The sequence below is a fragment of the Urocitellus parryii genome, chromosome 1, assembly GCF_045843805.1.
Source record: "Urocitellus parryii isolate mUroPar1 chromosome 1, mUroPar1.hap1, whole genome shotgun sequence".
Classification (NCBI taxonomy): domain Eukaryota; kingdom Metazoa; phylum Chordata; class Mammalia; order Rodentia; family Sciuridae; genus Urocitellus; species Urocitellus parryii.
The window spans coordinates 121,197,393-121,215,913 of record NC_135531.1 but is presented as its reverse complement, the minus strand read 5'-3'; the positions used below and the strand labels follow the sequence as shown (position 1 = coordinate 121,215,913).

General features: G+C 32.5%; 1 protein-coding gene and 1 non-coding gene across 6 annotated transcripts in view; one reads left to right on the top strand and one right to left on the bottom strand.

Annotated features, from left to right (window-relative positions):
• Positions 1–18,521, top strand: part of Commd10 (COMM domain containing 10) — a 197,832-nt gene that overhangs the window by 5,944 nt on the left and 173,367 nt on the right. For all 5 annotated transcript variants that reach the window (XM_026402211.2, XM_026402212.2, XM_026402213.2 and 2 more), the window contains exon 4: positions 1,137–1,292. In XM_026402211.2, the coding sequence (XP_026257996.2) occupies positions 1,137–1,292 (156 nt within the window). The remainder of the gene's footprint in view (positions 1–1,136; positions 1,293–18,521) is intronic.
• Trnae-cuc (transfer RNA glutamic acid (anticodon CUC)) lies at positions 17,192–17,267 on the bottom strand. The gene has a single exon. It is a non-coding gene; the product is annotated as a tRNA-Glu (tRNA).

Genomic DNA, 18,521 nt, shown 5'->3' with positions numbered 1-18,521 from the left:
TTCAGACAGCTATAAAAGATTTGAATTCATTGTTACTTGGTGTTGTACTTTGGAAAAATGGAACACATTTAAGAAATTAGATAAAAGATTTGGGGGGATATATTTGACTAGGATGATAAACAAAAATTTTAGAAAAGAAGTGTTATCATAGTAATTTTTTTCCTATTGAGCTTCCCTTTTGCATTACTTCATCTCAAATTAGCCTTGAGCTCTCATACCTGTAGTCTTCCCTTATTTGTATTTCTTTTAACCTTGGCTCATCATAGTAGATCACATGGTTAGTCTTTCCTTATTTCACATATGTCAGTTATGTCACTCACAGGATTTTGAATTTATCTGGGGCAGGGATGATATGCTTTGTGTAAGCCCAGCACTTCACTGGGCTTAAAATAGATTCTCAAGAAATTTCTCTTCATTGATTAAACAGACTATTTGTAAAATAAAAGATTAAATAGTACTTCATGAACATTCTAGTAAACAAATTCTATTAGGAGAACAAATTTTCAGGCATCTACTACAGATTTATATAATTACAAGTCATAAAGATGACTGTGATTCCTATTGATGGTGAGCTTCATCAGAAGAAAAAAATAATTGAATAGGATAGTGCAAAATGGTATTTATGGGAAATTTATTCTGTTCCAGAATAATGTAAAAAACAGAAAAAGTAATCACTGTTAAAAATTTTTACAGTTCTTAAAATTCTGTATTACCTAGGAAATAGAAGGATGAAGATAGTTTTGAAAACTATTTCTTGAAAAACATTTGTTAGTTGAGAAACAAAATCATTGTAAACTTTGAATAGTTAAGTGAAATAAATAAGATGAAATTTTAACTGAGGTACAATTAACATAGCCAGAGCAAAGAAGTTATTTTTGCTTATTAAGTACATGTAATATTGTTTAAATGGGCAGAATTAAAAATCGTTAGCCCACATAATTTAGCTTTTTAATCCTGAATCTTTTGATAGTATATGATAGTATATGATATTGTTTATAAAACAATCCAAAATGTCTGCAATAAGAATGTGAAATGTTGTTTGATTTAAATCCCTTAAAAGTAATTTTGTATTGATTACAGCTCAAAGTCTCTGTAAGAATAGAAGGATATATGTAATTTTTTTTCCTCTTTAATAGGCAGTATATCACAACGTGAAGCCAGCAGCTTTGCAGCAGCAATTAGAGAGCATTCATCTTAGACAAGACAAAGCAGAAGCATTCATCAATGCTTGGTCTTCCATGGGTCAAGAAACAGTTGAAAAGTTCAGGCAGAGGATTCTGGCTCCCCACAAGGTATAGGATATACTATCTGAAAGACATTTTTAATAATGGACAAAATAAATTATTATACTTAAGAGGTTTTAAAGAGATACTATTTGTTGAGAGGTAGAGTCAAGCAAATGAAAATATATACATAGTACTCTTATAAAATTATTTCTATATGTTAACATATTTGCTACCACAATATGATTTAATTTTAACTTACAGTTTAAAATATGCCTCTATAACTTTAGGAATGAGATAGTTTTCTTTCCTTAAGTCCATAAGCAGAGTTGTTATTCCTTTATCTGTGTCTCTATGCATGAACCTTATTTTAATTTTTACTGAATCATGTATGTAATTGTTTTTGTGTATCTACATTAGTGCCAGCAGAATCGCTTATGTGCTGTAGGTACTCAATTAGTATTTGTGAACTTGTGTAGCTAACAGTGAAGAAAATGAATGCTTTGAAAAAAAATACAAAATAACCAAAGTATCATAAAGCTCTTATGATACCTTTTAAAACCTTCAGTTTACTCTTGATGAAGTTTGAGATGATCATACAGATTTTGCCCCATTTTCTGTTAACATGTTGTGTATATTAATTAATTTTCAGGTGTTCAACCAACTTTGTATTCCTGGAATAAATCTTACCTGGTTATAGTGTATTAATTTTTTTCATATATTGCTAGAAATTTGATTTGCTGATTTTTTTTGTGTGTGTGTTACTGGGGTTAGTCCCAGGGGTACTTTACCTCTAAGCTACATCCTCAGACCTTTTATTAATATATATTTTTATTTTGAGACAGGGTTTTGCTAAATTGTCCAGGCTGACCTTGAACTTGGGATAATCATGTCTCAGCCTCCTGAGTTGCTAGGATTATAGATGTATAACACTGCCCAGCCTGATATTTTGTTACAGATTTTTTTTTTCATCTATGTTTGTGAGGGATATTGATTTGTAGTTTTCTTATGATGTCTTTGGCTTTGTTATCAGGATAACAAAATGAATTGGGAAGTGTTTTTCCTCCCCTATTTTCTGTAAGAATTTATAAAGGGTTACTATTACTTTGCATTTCTGTCAGCAATATATAAGAGTTACAATAGTTCCAAATTCTTGTGAGCACTTGGTACTATCAATTACTTTTTGTTTAATATTGTTTGTTAGTTGTCATGGACCTTTATTTATTTTTTATTTATTTATTTATATGCAGTGCTGAGAATCAAACCCAGTGCCTCACACATGCTAGGCAAGCACTCTACCACTGAGCCACAACCCCAACCCCCTGTCAGTTAACTTTTAATAGAACCATTCTGTTAGGTTTGTGGTGGTGTCTTGTGTTTTTAATTTGCATTTACCTAATAAAGTATGTTGTTAATTTTTTTATGTACTCGCTTGCCATGCATGTATCTTCTGTGGTGAGTATCTGTTCAGATCTTTTGCCTAACTGTATGTCTGTATGTTTAAATTATGATTGATAGAGAAGTCTAATTATATAATATAATATAAAGAAAAGTCACAGATATAAACCTTAGCATATAGAATTGTAGTTTTTTTTTTTTCTTTTTTGGTTACAATGTGTGGAGGAGGAGGGTGTTTGTTTTCTTTTTCTTAGTTGGTGTTAGGGTTATTTTTATATTCTAGATATAAGTTCTTTTTCAGATATGTGATTTTACAATATTTTCTGCCAGTCTATACTTTTATTCTTTTCTCTTAACAAGTATTTTTTACAGAGCAAAATCTCTTAATTTTGATAAAGTCCAGTCATTAAATTATTTTCTTTCTTGACTTACTTTCTGTTTTGTATCTTAAGAATTTGGCACATGTAATGGAAATTTTCTCTTTTATTTCCTTCTAAATGTTTTATACATTTATGTTTTACATTTAAACCTACATTTGGTTTTGAGTTCATTTTGTGTTTAAGTGCAGGTTGAAGTTCATTTTTTCTGTATATGGATGCTCCTTGTTTCCAGCATTATTTGTTGATAACATCATCTTTTTGTCACTGAATTGCCTTGCCCCTTGTCAGAAATCCTTTTCACATAGATATGTGTGCCTTTTTTCTGGATTTTTAAATTTTATTACATTGATTTGTCTATCTTTATGCCAATATCCCCCATTTAATTTCTACAGCTTTATACTAGGTCTTGATATCAGATAGCATGATTCTGCTTATTTTATTCTTTTTTTTCATAATTATTTTGAGTATTCTAGTTTTTTCACCTTTCCATGTACATTTAGAAGTCAGCTTTCCTGTATCTACAAAGAAAAAATCCTTCAGGGATTTTGATTGTGTTTGGGTTTAATTTATAAATGAAGTTATGGAGAAATAACATTCAGTATATCTTTTCATTTATTTAAATCTTCTTTGATTTCTTTTGTCTGTATTTTTTCACAGATTATGCATATATTTTGTTAGCTTTGTAGCTAAGTATTTCATTGTTTTTTGAGCTGTTGTCAATGATGCTGTTATAAAAATGTTGGTTTCCAATTGTTTATTGTTACCATATTGAAATACAATTGATTTTTCTTTATTGACTTTTTATTCTAGAATCTTGGTGGATTCACTAATTATTAATAGGAGCTTTTTTTTTGTAGATTTCTTGCGATTGTTTTATGTAGATAGTTACAACATCTGGGAATACAGATAGTTTCATTTTTTTTTTCTTTCCATTCTCTACAGCTTTTCTTCATTTTTCCTGCCTTATTTTACTGACTAGAACTTTGAGTATGATGCTGAACAGGAGTGTTAAGTCTGAGCATTATTTGCTTATTCATAATTTTGGGAAGAAAGCATTCAGCATGTCATCATTAAGATGTTATCTATAGGTTTTTAGAAAATGCCCTTTATTGTTTTTATCTCTCCTTTTAATTCTGGATTCTTCTGACTGCTCTGTCCTTTACTGCCTCATTTTTCATAATTTGAATTTATTTTTCCTATATCCAACATAGATTTTAAGTTTTCTATCTTGTTTCCCTGCAATTATTTCTTCTTTATTTTCCTTTTGTTTTATAGATTTCACTATTTCTGGCATCTTCTTAATTACACTACATAGTTTGTAGGTTTTTCTTTTTTGATACTTCCAATGATAAGATGTTTTTCAGAGTCTCTGGCTGATGTTTTTATTTTATTTTATTATTGGTAGCAGGGATTGAACCCATGGGCACGTAACCACTGAGCCACATCTCAGCCCTTTTTATAGTTTATTTTGAGACAGGTTCTTGCTAAGTTACTTGGAGTCTTGCTAAGTTGCTAAGGCTGGCTTTGAACTCTTTTTAAAATTTATTTTAAGTTTTAAAAATTTGTTCTTTTTTATATATATGTGACAGTAGAGTGTATTTTGACATATTATACATACATGGAGTATAATTTATTCTAAGACATATCCCACTTAATTTTTTTTTTTTGCAATGCTGGGGCTTGAACCCAGGGCCTCACACATATGAGGCAATGATCTCAGCTACATAATTCCTAGCCCCTGGCTTTGAACTCTTGATCCTCCTGCCTCAGTCTCTGAAGTCATGAGGATTATAGGTGTGTGCTGCTACGCCTGGCTGATAGTGTTTTTCAAAAATAATATTTTTGCTTTGTAAGTTTTATAACTTTAGCTTCTGTTTAAGAAATTATTTAATCAGTTGTCATAAACAAAAACAGAAGATAGGCAGACTTGGTTAATTGTATATTAGCTCATTGAGAATGCTGGAAACTATGTTTAGCTAATTCCCGCTGTGACCAAAAGATGTGATAGGAATAATTTTGGAGGAGGAAGAGTTTATCTGACCCTCAAGCTTTCACAGGTCTTGGTCCATAGACAGCCTGCGCCATTCCTCAAGGCTTGAGGTGAGGTAGAATATCATGGCCGACGAGTGTTGCTGTGGGAAGCAGCTCAAGACATCACAACAGGAGGCAGAGAGAGACTTCTGTCACCAAGGACAAAATATAAACTCCAAAGGCACCCTCCAACTCATCTCCTTCTTCCACACCCTACCTGCTTACAGTTACTACCCAATTAATCCCTATGAGGGGATTAATGCACTGATTAGGTTAATTTCACCTCTAAACTTTCTTGCATTGTTTCTCTCATGAGCTTTTGGGGGATACCTAATATCTAAATCATAACAGACAGCAAATACATTTTAAATATCTTAAATACTTAATGTAATTATAACAAACATTTATTGTATTTATGATGGACCAAATATTATGCTAAGTACTTTATATCTTATAAAACTCATCAGTAGTTCTGTTATATATTTTATAACTCAGCAAGTTATCCAAGGTCATGGACCTAAGTAAGTGACAGAACTGGGATGGGACACTATGCCATACCACCACATACAGGTTAGCTACAAATTGTCTGTGTCATGCATTATGCAGAGTGATTTGTACAGTTTGTGTGTGTGTGTGTGTGTGCGCGTGTGTGTTAATGTACGTATTTGTGTGTATGCTTCTTAGTTTTGAAAAGGATACAAAACTTTAGAAAATGTAAGTAACTTTATCTTTTCAGCCCTGTTTCTTTTAAAACATGCTACCTCTCACAGCTATAATGCTATTTAGGATATGGTGGCTAAAATAGCCATGTCTGAAATAGATCATGTCATTTAAATTGTTAAAAAAATGACAAAAATGACAGACTTATAGAATGAATAAAAGGTGTATACACAATGACTAATTTTTTATGGTAATTTAGGGACTGATCTATGTGTACTGTCTATATGATACTTATCATTTTAGTTCAAAGTAAATAAGATTTAAGATTCATTTAAATAGTTAAAATATCCAAAGTTATTAATTCAGTTTTTTTTTTTTGTTTTGTTTTGGTGTCAGTAATTGAACCCAGGGCACTTAACTGCTAGGTACATGCCCAGGCTTTCTGTTTTTTTTTTTTTTTTTTAATTTAATTTTTTTTTTTAATTTTGAGACAGGGTGTCTTTATGTTGCTTAGGACCTTGCTAAGTATTGCTGAGGCTGTCTTTGAATTTGTGATCCTCCTGCCTCAGCCTCCATTTCAGGTGTGGAGCATCTTGCCCAGTTAATTCAGTTTTGTTTTTTTGTTTTGTACCAGGGATTGAACTCAGGGGCACTCAACTACTGAGCCACATCTCCAGCTCTGTTTTGTGTTTTATTTAGAAACAGGATCTTACTGAGTTGCTTAGCACCTCACTATAGCTGAGGTTGGCTTTGAACTCACTATCCTCCTGTCTCAGCCTCCTGAGCTGCTAGGATTACAGGTGTGAGTCACTGCACTCGGCCCTCAGTTTTTTTAAAACATAGCTTTATTGAGGTATAGTTGAAAAATATAACTTGTATGTATTTGGGGTATACAAAATGATTTAATATACATTGTTTAATGGTTACAATATATCCAAACATCAGTTACCACACAGTTACCCATTATTGGTATGTGTATGAGTGTGGAAGGACAGTTAGGATCTACTCATTTAGCAAATTTTAAGTGAACAATATAGTATAACAAATTGTAGTCTTCATGCTGCATATTAGATCCTCAGAATTTCGTCATGTAACTAAAAATATGTACCCCTTGACAAACATCTCCCCATTTCTTCCATACCCCAGCCCTTGGTAGCCACTATTCTACACTCTTCTGTGACTTTGATTTTTTTTAGAATCCACTCTCTAAGATCATACGGGATTTGTCTTTCTGTGAGTGGTCTATTTCATTTAACATAATGTCTTTCGGTTTCATTCCTGTTGTCTTTTTAAAGGCAGCTTATCTTTTTTTATGCCACATTTTCCTTATCTATTTATTCATCTGTGGACACTTAGATTGTTTATATATCTGAGTTGTTGTGAATAATGCTGCAGTGAACGCAGTGTGCAGATATCTCATCAAGGTGCTGATTAAATTTTCTTTGGATATTTACCCAGCAAAGGATTTCTGGGTCATAAGACAGTTCTATTTTTAATTTTTTGAGAAATTTCCATTCTGTTTACAACAATGGCTGTATGAGTTTACATTCTTACCATCAGTGTACAAGTAATCCTTTTTGTCCACACTGTTGTCAACACTTGTCATTTCTTGTCTTTTTGATAATAGCCATCCTAACATGTAGAAATAATATTTCATTGTTGTTTTGATATGCATCTTTCTGAAGATGAGTGATGTTGAGCACTTTTTTTTATATAGTTGGCCATTTTTCCATCTTATTTGGGAAGTACCTATTTGTGTGCTTTCCCAGTTTTTTAAAAATTGGGTTGATTTGCTGTTGGGGACTGTGAATTCTTTATACATTTTGAATAATAAACCCTTATCAGATATATCATTTGAAAATGTTTTCTCACATTTTGTAGGTTGCCTTTTCATTTTGTTTGTTGTTTGCTGTACAGATATTTTTTAGTTCAATGTAGTCCCATTTGTTTATTTTTTTGCTTTTGTTGCCTATACTTTTGGTTTCATATAAAAAAAAAAGTCATCACCAAGACCAATGTCAAGGAGCTTTCTCCCTATGCATTTTATAGGAAGTTTTAGTTTCATATCTTAACATTATGTGTTTAATCTATTTCAGATTAAGTTTTGTATATGGTGTAAGATAAAGGTCCAGTTTCATTCTTTTATATATAGATAGCCAGTATTTTCAGTACCATTTGTTGAAGAGATTATCTTTCCCCATTGTGTGTTCTTGGCACCTTTGTCAAAGATCAGTTGAAAAACACCTTTTCCTCTCTTTTGTTATTTAGAGCTAATAAGTGAGAAAGGCAGGTCGAAAAATAATCATAATGATAACTTTTCCTAGGATATGATTGAAAAAAATTTAAAGTTTTATCTCCTCTCACTTTTTTTTAGCACTTTGTCTTAATCTCTTTGGAGACTTGAGACTGAAATGTCATCACCATTTATAAGGATTTATATTCCTCCCTCTTTTATCAGTGTTGACTGTCAGCAGAGCTCTCCTAACAGGGTTTTCTGTTTGATTTTAAAATAATGCCTTGTGGTCATAACGTTTATTAAATTCTGAATCCTCTTTCAGTCAGAATTAAATACTATGTTTAACTTTGTTCCTGGAATTCTATTTAGAGTGCCTTTACATGTGTTTCTATTCTACTAAATATATAAACTGACATGTCAGGTATTTTTGAAATCAATCTGTTTTTTTTCTGAGAACTTTCTTTTTCTGGGACATAATTCTTAAACTGTGCTATTTTGTATATTTTTTAACAAAATACCTTTACAAATAAGGTTATTAGAAATGCATAGAAGGCATATTTTAAGCACTGATAGAGGTGCTTGCTCTTTAAAGGGTACACAGATTGACTCCTTTTCTTAAAAACATTTATGTATTTTTGACAGTGTTTTTAAAATATGAATTTGTCCATTGTATCTGTTTGGAATTTTCAAAATGCTTTTAATGGGATTTTTTTTCCTATTAAGATTGTTCTTCACTTCACCATTTGCATGTTGGGATTTTATTCATAATATAAATTATTTCTTTTTTTTTCTTTTTTTGGTATCAGGGATTGAACTCAGGGGCACTCAGCCACTGAGCCACATCCCCAGCCCTATTTTGGTATTTTATTTAGAGACAGGGTCTCACTGCCTTGCTTAGCCCCTTGCCATTGCTGAGGCTGGCTTTGAACTCTTGATCTTCCTGTCTCAGCCTCCAGTGCCACTGTGATTACAGGCGGCTCGGGAGCGCCACCAGGTCTGGCTAAATTATTTCTTTATGTAATAAAATTTTATTATCTTCTTGCAGGTTCTTGAACAACTTACATTTAAAAATGGATGGCTAAGATTCCTAAGATAATAATGTTTCTATAACATTTAAGTAACATTAATGTTATAGAAACATTAAATAACATTAATAATGTTTCTAAAACATTCAAAATTTAAGTTATTGTAAAATTTATTTTATTGTTTGTTTGTTTTTGTGGTATTGGAGATCCATCTCAGGGTCTTGTGTATCTTAGGCAAATACTTTACAACTGAGACTGAGCTACATCCCTAGTCCTGCCCTCTCTCCATTTTATTGTTAAGTATAACACTTAATTTTTTAATTAGTAGATACTTGTTTTTCTTTTCATTTACTTTTAAAATTTGTATTTTTCCTTCCTTTAAAAAGAACAACCAGATTCTAGGAGAGATCTATTTTCCTTAATAAAGTACCTTTCATTTGACAGAACACATTAATTTTGGACTAGTTCTATACTAAAATCTTTACAAATATACTCTGAAAAAGGAACAGAAACTGAAGACTGAATAGGAGAACAAATGATCAACAGTCCTTTAAACTGAGTTTAATTTTTTTAAAAAATTGTAACTCATTTAATATTTAAACAATGTCATAAAGTTTTAATCTGATGTTTTGGTTAATGATTACTTTTTAAAATTTATAATGTTGACAGGTCTTTTGAGATAGGAGCATCTCCATTGAATAAATAATATAAAGAAATAATAAAATTATAAACTATGACAAGGGATAGGGAGAGAGAAGAATTCACCATAAGTTATCTAATTTAATGCATTAGATTCCACTAGGATCTTGTGGTCATCAGGTCCAGGAAGACCTAAGCAGGTACCAAGGAAATATGTCCAGTGCTCATACTAGCCAACAATTCTGCATTATGTACATTGCTGAGCACTATAGCTTAGGAGGATTTGACTTTCATGCCTGGCCTTCCTTCTCCCTGGCTGTCTTCTACTGTAGTCTTTTCAGTGACCTCTTCTTTCAATAATTCTATTCCTCAGGATGCTATCTTTTGTTTCTCCTCTTAGTTTATGTGTTCTATAGATAATCTCATCTATTTTTACAGTACCAATTATCTTACAAATACCAATACTTCAAAATATGCAAATCCAAAATTTCTCCCCTGAGTTTCAGAGCCATATATAGTACTGTTAATGTAGTCTTCACATGGAGGTCTTCCAGGTATATCAAACTCAGAGTGTCTTGTACTGAACTCTAAATACCTGTTTTTCATGTGAATAAGAAACTAGAAGTTTACATTAAAAATTATGTTTTTTATGTTATTATTTTATTTAATATTTTAATTTTGTTTCTTTTGGAACTCTAAGGTTAAATGAAAGGCTTTATTATAAAAAGGGCAGAAAAAACACATTTTGTGCATCTAAATCTTGAAACATGGAATATAGCTATGAATAAATATCTGAAAGTTTATTCAAGATTTAACTACTTCTTTTTAAAAAATTTTTAAAATTTAAAAAATTGAAAAAAAAAACCACCACATTTTTTTAGTACCAGGGATTGAACTCAGGGGCACTTGGCCACTAAGCCTCCCATTCCTATTTTTTGTTTTTATTTAGAGACAGGATCTCACTGAGTTGCTTAGCATTTTGCCCTTGCTGAGGAACTTGCAATCCTCCTGTCTCAGCCTCCTGAGCTGCTGGGATTTCAGGCTTGTGCCACCATGCCCAATCTTAACTACTTCTTAATGTTATTGTCTTCATTTACAGGAAAGGTTTTTTGTTGTAATTATATTCTCATACAACTCAAACTTTCCTCTCTTGTTACCTTAGTTGTTGGCATGCTATTCAAGTAAAAGTCAGGTTTCCCTATATGCTTGAATTAACTTAAGAGGTTCTATGGTTTAAATGTTGCAATGTGTTTTTAAATTTCTTTTTATTGAAATATAATTTATCTATGGTAAGCTGAGATTTTAGGTGTTCATTTTGATGACTTTCAGAAATTATGTGTACCCATTCTATCATTTGAAACAAAGCAAATAGTGTTTCATCTCCAGAAAGTGCTCAGTTTCAGTCAGTTCCTTTTCCTCTCATGCTCACTTTTTGATTTCTACCATCTTAACTTAGTTTTATCTGATACTGTAATTAATTAAAATGGACTTGTATAAAATGTATCTGACTAATGTCATTTAACATTTTGGGTTTATTCATATTATTACATGTGTCAGTAATTCTTTTCTTGCTGAATAGTATTACACTGTATGAAAATCATAATTTGTTTATCCATATTCCTGTTTGTGGATATTTATTGTTCACAGTTCCTGGATATTATGAATAACATCACTATGAACATTTGTATACAAGTCTTTTAATAGGCATTTATTTTCATTTTCTTTCAGTAAGTATCTAGAAATAGCATGGCTGACCCCTCATGCCAAAAAGGCTGAGGATTTCCATTAGAATTTTAGGCACCCCCTGCTACAAGGATTGGGAAAAGTCATATATGAGTGAATATCTCACCTTGTAAAGTCCCTTTCTTTAAAGTTCAAATTCCCTTTATTTTTTGAGTCAACTTTATTTTAACTTCTGTCATTCTCCAATGCTGTCACATTTTTAAAAACTATTTTGTCTATAGGTGATGATTTTTATCTTTAAGGAGGTTAGTTGGATATAAGTTACTTCCCAATCATTATCTAAACAGGAAGAATGAAACAGGTGGTATTGTTATACCAGATCTTAAACTATACTACAGAGCAATAGTAACAAAAACAGCATGGTACTGGCACCAAAACAGGCTGGTAGACCAATGGTATAGAATAAAGGACACAGAGACTAACCCACAAAATTACAACTACCTTATATTAGACAAAGGTGCTAAAAGCATTCACTGGAGAAAGGATAGCATCTTCAACAAATGGTGCTGGGAAAACTGGAAATCCATATGCAACAAAATGAAATTGAATCCCTATCTCTCACCATGCACAAAAGTGAACTCACGATGGACCAAGGATCTAGGAATTAAACCAGAGACTCTGCATCTAATAGAAGAAAAAATAGGCCCTAATCTCCATCACGTGGGGCTAGGCCCCAATTTCCTTAATAAGATGCCTATTGCACAAGAATTAAAACCAAGAATCAACAAATGGGATGAATTCAAACTAAAAAGTTTTTTTTCTCAGCAAGAGAAATAATTTGTGAGATGAATAGGGAGCCTACATCTTGGGAACAAATTTTTACCCCTCACACATCAGATAGAGCTCTAATCTCTAGGGTATACAAAGAACTCAAAAAGCTAACACCAAAAAAATAATTAACCGAATCAACAAATGGGCCAAGGACCTGAACAGACACTTCTCAGAAGAGGATATACAATCAATCAACAAATATATGAAAAAATGCTCATCATCTCTAGCAATTAGAGAAATGCAAATTAAAACTACTCTAAGATACCATCTCACTCCAGTAAGAATGGCAGCCATCATGAAGACAAACAACAAGTGCTGGCGAGGATGTTGGAAAAAGGTACACCCATACACTGCTGGTGGGACTGCAAATTGGTGCAGCCAATTTGGAAAGAAGTATGGAGATTCCTTGGATGGCTTGGAATGGAACCACCATTTTACCTAGCTATTCCTCTTCTTGGACTATACCCAAAGAACCTAAAAACAGCATACTACTGGGACATCAATGTTTATAGCAGCACAATTCACAATAGCTAGACTGTGGAGCCAACCTAGATGCCCTTCAATGGATGAATGGATAAAAAAATGTGGTATTTATACACAATGGAATATTACTCAGCACTAAAAATAATAAGATAATGGTATTTGCAGGGAAATGGATGGCATTAGAGCAGATTATGCTAAGTGAAGTTAGCCAATCCCCCCCAAAAAAAACAAATGGCGAATGTCTTTTCTGATATAAGGGGGGTGACTCAAAATGGGGTAGGGAGGAAGAACATGGGAAGAAGATTACCTCTACATAGGAAAGAGGGGTGGGAGGGAAAGGGAGGGAGAAGGGGAATTGCATGGATGATGGAAGGAAAACCTCATCATTATACAAAATACATGTATGAAGATGTGAAAAAAAAATGAATAGTGTTACCTTAGATTAGGTAGAGAGAATTGATAGGAGGGAAGAGGAGGGGTTGGGAGATAGGAAGGATAGTAGAATGAAACAGACATTATTATTACTGTGTGTATATATGTGACTGTATGACCAATATGATTCTGCAACCTGTACACTCAGAAAAATGAGAAATTATATCCCATCTGATTCAAATGTATGATATATCAAAGTCATTGTAATGTCATGTATAATTAATTAAAACAAATAAAAATTTTTAAATAAGTGATTCTTAAAAATTATAAGTAGTCTTCTGTTCCTTCACTGCCTCATATCCACTAATGGCTTTTCATGTTGCTTGTAATAGAAGTTGGGTTTTTACAATTGCTTATATGATCTGTAGCCCCCCCCCCCCTTACCCCCACCCAGATCCACTGTATATATTGTTACTTTCATTTCTTAATATCCTCTACCTGGCTTACTCTGAATGCCTGTGACCTTTTTTTTTTCCCCTCAGTTTTTCTCCTGTATGTCCATGTGGTTGGCTTCCTTACCTTCTTTAGGTCTTTGTTTAAATGTGATATTTTGCTTCTTAATATTTACACTTATCTGGCCCACTATATACTTTATCTGTTTACTTTTGTATTGTCTCTATCACTAGAATATGAGTTCTAAAAGGACAGAATTTTTTGTCTGTTTTGTTCATTGCTATATTTTCATTACTTTAGTGGCCCTTGGGAGATTGTGAATTCTCAAATAATTGTTAAATGAATAAATGTACAATATTCTTGTTTACAAATTTTGCTATTTAGAAGTTTAGTCTATTTTATTTTCTTATAAAGAAGGATATTTCTAATTTTTGGAGAAAAGAACAGTTAAAGAGGAGAGTATGAATTATATTTTGTATTTCCCATTGGTCTTTGTTTTTCATTTTGATTGTACTTTGGGCTTTTCTTGTGGTTCATTTATTTTTATGGCTCTTGAATTTTGCTGGAATACTAGATTCTAATCATTATTTTTTTTTCATTTTTAAAAATGAAAATATAGGAAGTGAAATATAGGAAGAATTACTTTAGCTTGAAACAAATGGAAAATCCCCAGGAAAAGAAGTTGATGGATTTAGCTGTTGTTGCAGCAATTAATTTAAAGAGCTTTAGATCCAAGAAACCCTTAATCAGTCTTTTTTTGAAACAGAAATGTATTTTCTACTTTATAAGTAATTGGTTGAAACCAGACCATTAACAAATTGAATAAAGATTTTGCTAATGCCAAAGAACTGTGCTGTTAGCAAAATTACTCTTTTTATGTCATAGTATTCAAAGATGTGCACTTGCTAAATAGAGTTGATGTACTTTTTCAGAGTGTCACCAATCGTGAGAGCATTTGTTGTATGACATTTCACTGTTCTTAAACTTATACTGTTATCTTCGTATATTCTTGGTATGCAGAGGAGGCAAACAATTTAAAAGAAGATTTATTGATGTTTTCCCTCAACTCCTTACACTTTGGATAATGAAGATCAATCTCGTGATTAGGTACTTTGGCTAAATCTGCAAGTACCTCAGATAGAGCCCTAATATCCAGAGTATACAAAGAACTCAAAAAATTAAACAATAAGAAAACAAATAACCCAATCAACAAATGGGCCAAAGACCTGAATAGACACTTCTCAGAGGAGGACATACAATCAATCAACAAGTACATGAAAAAATGCTCACCATCTCTAGCAGTCAGAGAAATGCAAATCAAAACCACCCTAAGATACCATCTCACTCCAGTAAGATTGGCAGCCATTATGAAGTCAAACAACAACAAGTGCTGGCGAGGATGTGGGGAAAAGGGTACTCTTGTACATTGCTGGTGGGACTGCAAACTAGTGCGGCCAATTTGGAAAGCAGTATGGAGATTCCTGGGAAAGCTGGGAATGGATCCACCATTTGACCCAGCTATTGCCCTTCTCGGACTATTCCCTGAAGACCTTAAAAGAGCTTACTACAGGGATACTGCCACATCGATGTTCATAGCGGCACAATTCACAATTGCTAGACTGTGGAACCAACCCAGATGCCCTTCAATAGATGAATGGATAAAAAAAAGTGGCATTTATACACCATGGAATATTACGCAGCACTAAAAAATGACAAAATCATAGATTTTGCAGGGAAATGGATGGCACTAGAGCAGATTATGCTTAGTGAAGCTAGCCAATCCCTAAAAAACAAATACCAAATGTCTTCTTTGATATAATGAGAACAACCAAGAACAGAGCAGGGAGGAAGAGCAGGAAGAAAAGATCAACATTAAACAGATACACTAGGTGGGAGGGAAAGGGAGAGAAAAGGGAAATTGCATGGTAATGGAGGGAGACCCTCATTGTTATATAAAATCACACATAAGAGGTTGCGAGGGGAACGGGTAAATAAACAAGGAGAGAAATGAAATACAGTAGATGGGGTAGAGAGAGAAGATGGGAGGGGAGGGGAGGGAGGATAGTAGAGGATAGGAAAGGTAGCAGAATACAACAGTTACTAATAGCGCATTATGTAAAAATGTGGATGTGTAACAGATGTGATTCTGCAATCTGTATTTGGGGTAAAAATGGGAGTTCATAACCAACTTGAATCTAATGTATGAAACATATGTCAAGAGCTTTGTAATGTTTTGAACAACCAATAAAAAAAAAAATACAAATTCCTTGTCACCCTGTAGTGAAACTAGGCTGACTTTTTGGTGTCTGAACTTGAGGGTATACTTAAACTAGGAAGTTGCCTTCAGTGGTGGCATATGTAATAAAGCATTTCTACCTCTTATTATTATTTGATATAGCAACAACATTAAAAGCACAAAATGCCAAAAGGAGATTTACTTTGGATTTTACAGAGAGTAACACATTCCTAATGTACTCTAGAGAGTGTTTAATGTATACACAATGGAATATTACTCAGCACTGGTGGAGATTTGTAAGGTAGGCTTTTGGAGGGAGGTAGTCACTTATTACAGGATAACTTGAATGTAAATTCAAGTTTTAACATCTTTGTAATATATTGTAATATATTCATATCTATGCAGTATAGATGCCATATCATATACTGGTCATCTCGGAGATTCTGATGTTATTTGTGTATTCTTATAGGTGTCACAGTACAGGGTTCTTTCTTTACGGACAAGCAATGGTGTAAGCTGAGTCCTTAGTAGCTTGTTGCTTCCTGTTCTTGCTGTGGACTAGAAGATGGCAGAGGGCGATTGGTGGCAGATAGCTGAATATAGTCTCCCATTTCATCTACACATTGATTTGTTATGTCTTTTAGTACATGGTATCTTTTTAAAATAACAATTTAAAATTATAAATTGCATAGTATGAAACTATATCCTTTTAAGTTATATAGTTCCATGTCTGTATCCATGAGATCATAAACATAATCAAGAAACAGGGCATTTTCATTACCCTCAAAAAATTTTCCATGCCCCTTTGCAGCCTCTTGCACCACTAACCTTAACCTAGGTAACCCCTGATCTATTTTCTGACACTATATGTGGCGTTTTCTAGGATTTTATATAAACAGAATCATACAGTTATACTTTTTTGTGTGTCTAACTTTATCTAATGAGTGCAGTGATTTTGAGGTTTATCCATTTTCTTGCATGTATTTGTCGTTCTTTTTTATCACAGGGTAATACTTACTGTATGGATATAACACAATTTGTTAATTCATTTATATGTTGATGGACATCTGGGCTATTTGTAGGTATTGATTGGGTTGTAGGGTACATGTAGGTTTTACTTTATAAAAAATTGTCAAACATTTTTACAAAGTGGTTATATCTTTTACATTTCAGTCTTCAGTTGTTCTATATTCTGGCCAATACTTGGTATTGTCAGTCTTTTGCATTTTAGCTGTTTTGATGGCTCTAAAGTTGTATGTCATGATTTGTATTTTCCTTATAACAGGAACGTTGAACATCTTTTTATGTTTTTACTGCAAACTCATATATCATCTTTTGTGAGATGTCTGGTCAAATTTTTGCTGCTTTTTGTATATATTTCTTTGTCTTATTATTGAGTGGTAAGAATTCTTTATATATTTTGGATATAGGTTTTTATCAAATATATGCATTGTGAATATTCTATCAGTCTGTGGCTTGCTTTTCCTTTTCCTTAATGGTTATTTTTTTCTTTTCTTTCTTTTTCTTTTCTTTTCTATTTTTTTTGGTGCTGGGGATTGAACCCAGGACTTTGTGCATGAGAGGCAAACACTCTACCAACTGAGTTATATCCCCAAACCCTTAATATTAACTTTTGAAGGATAGATTTTTAAAATTTTGATGAAGTCTAGTTGTACTTTTTTTCTTTTATAGTTAATCCTTTAAATCTCCTATCTAAAAATCTCTGTCTATCCCAAGATCATAGAGATTTTCTTTTGTTTTTTTCTTCTAGGAGCTTTATAGTTTTTATGCTTACATAAAAACTGTGATTTTTTTATTATTAGTTGTTCAAAAAATTACATAGCTCTTGACATATCATATTTCATACATTTGATTCAAGTGGGTTATGAACTCTGATTTTTTTTGAGTTAATTTTTTTGTGTTGGTTTGAGGTAGGGGTTATTCACTTTTTTTTTCCTATTCAGATTTTCAGGTGTTCCAGTCTCATTTGCTTTGGCACCTTTGTTAGAAATTGTTTGGTGGGTCCCTTATCTTTTTGCCAATGTCACATTTTCTCGATTGTTGAAAGTATTGAAGTTAGGTAGTATAATTCCTCCAACTTTCTTTTCTTTTCTAAAATTGATTTGTCTCTTCTGCATTTCTATTTAAATTTTAGTGTCAAACGACATGTTTGATAAGCCTTCAAATTCACGAGCATGTGTATCTCTTGATTTATTGATATCTTCTATAATTTATTTCAATTATATTCATAGTTTTTCATTGTTCAGAACTTACACAAATTTTGTTACATTTTTCCTATGCATTTGTATGATTATGTTTGTTACTATAAATACCTATTACATTTTTTTATTTTTCTGTCTACTTCTATTATGTTGGAAGATTACTGATTTTTCATATTAATCTTTTTTATCATAACCTTCATAAAATAACTGATTAGATTTTTAAAAAATGTTTGTCTTTACCACTAGACTTGGATAATTTTGGCAAAGATTGTAGGTTTATTTTATGTCCTGAGCATCCAAGATAGTATAAAAGTCATGTCCACACTTCTTTAGTTTTTCTCTTTTTTTTGGCTGTATCTCTTAGCCACATTTGCTACATTTTTTAAAATTTCACAACTTCTAAATATTGCAATATGTTTGGACTTAATTGTTGGTCCCTTTTTTTCTTTCTATCCATATCCCCTTCTTTAGAAATCTTATTTAGGCTTTAGAGTTTAAATTATAATTTTTTTGCCTCTACTCTGGGATTGCCTGCTTATCAATTTCAACTGTCTACTAGGCATCTGAAACTGAACACTAGTAAAATAAACTGAATTTTAGATTATTGTTTTAACACTTTTCTTGGACCCCCATTTCCCCTGTGAAAAGT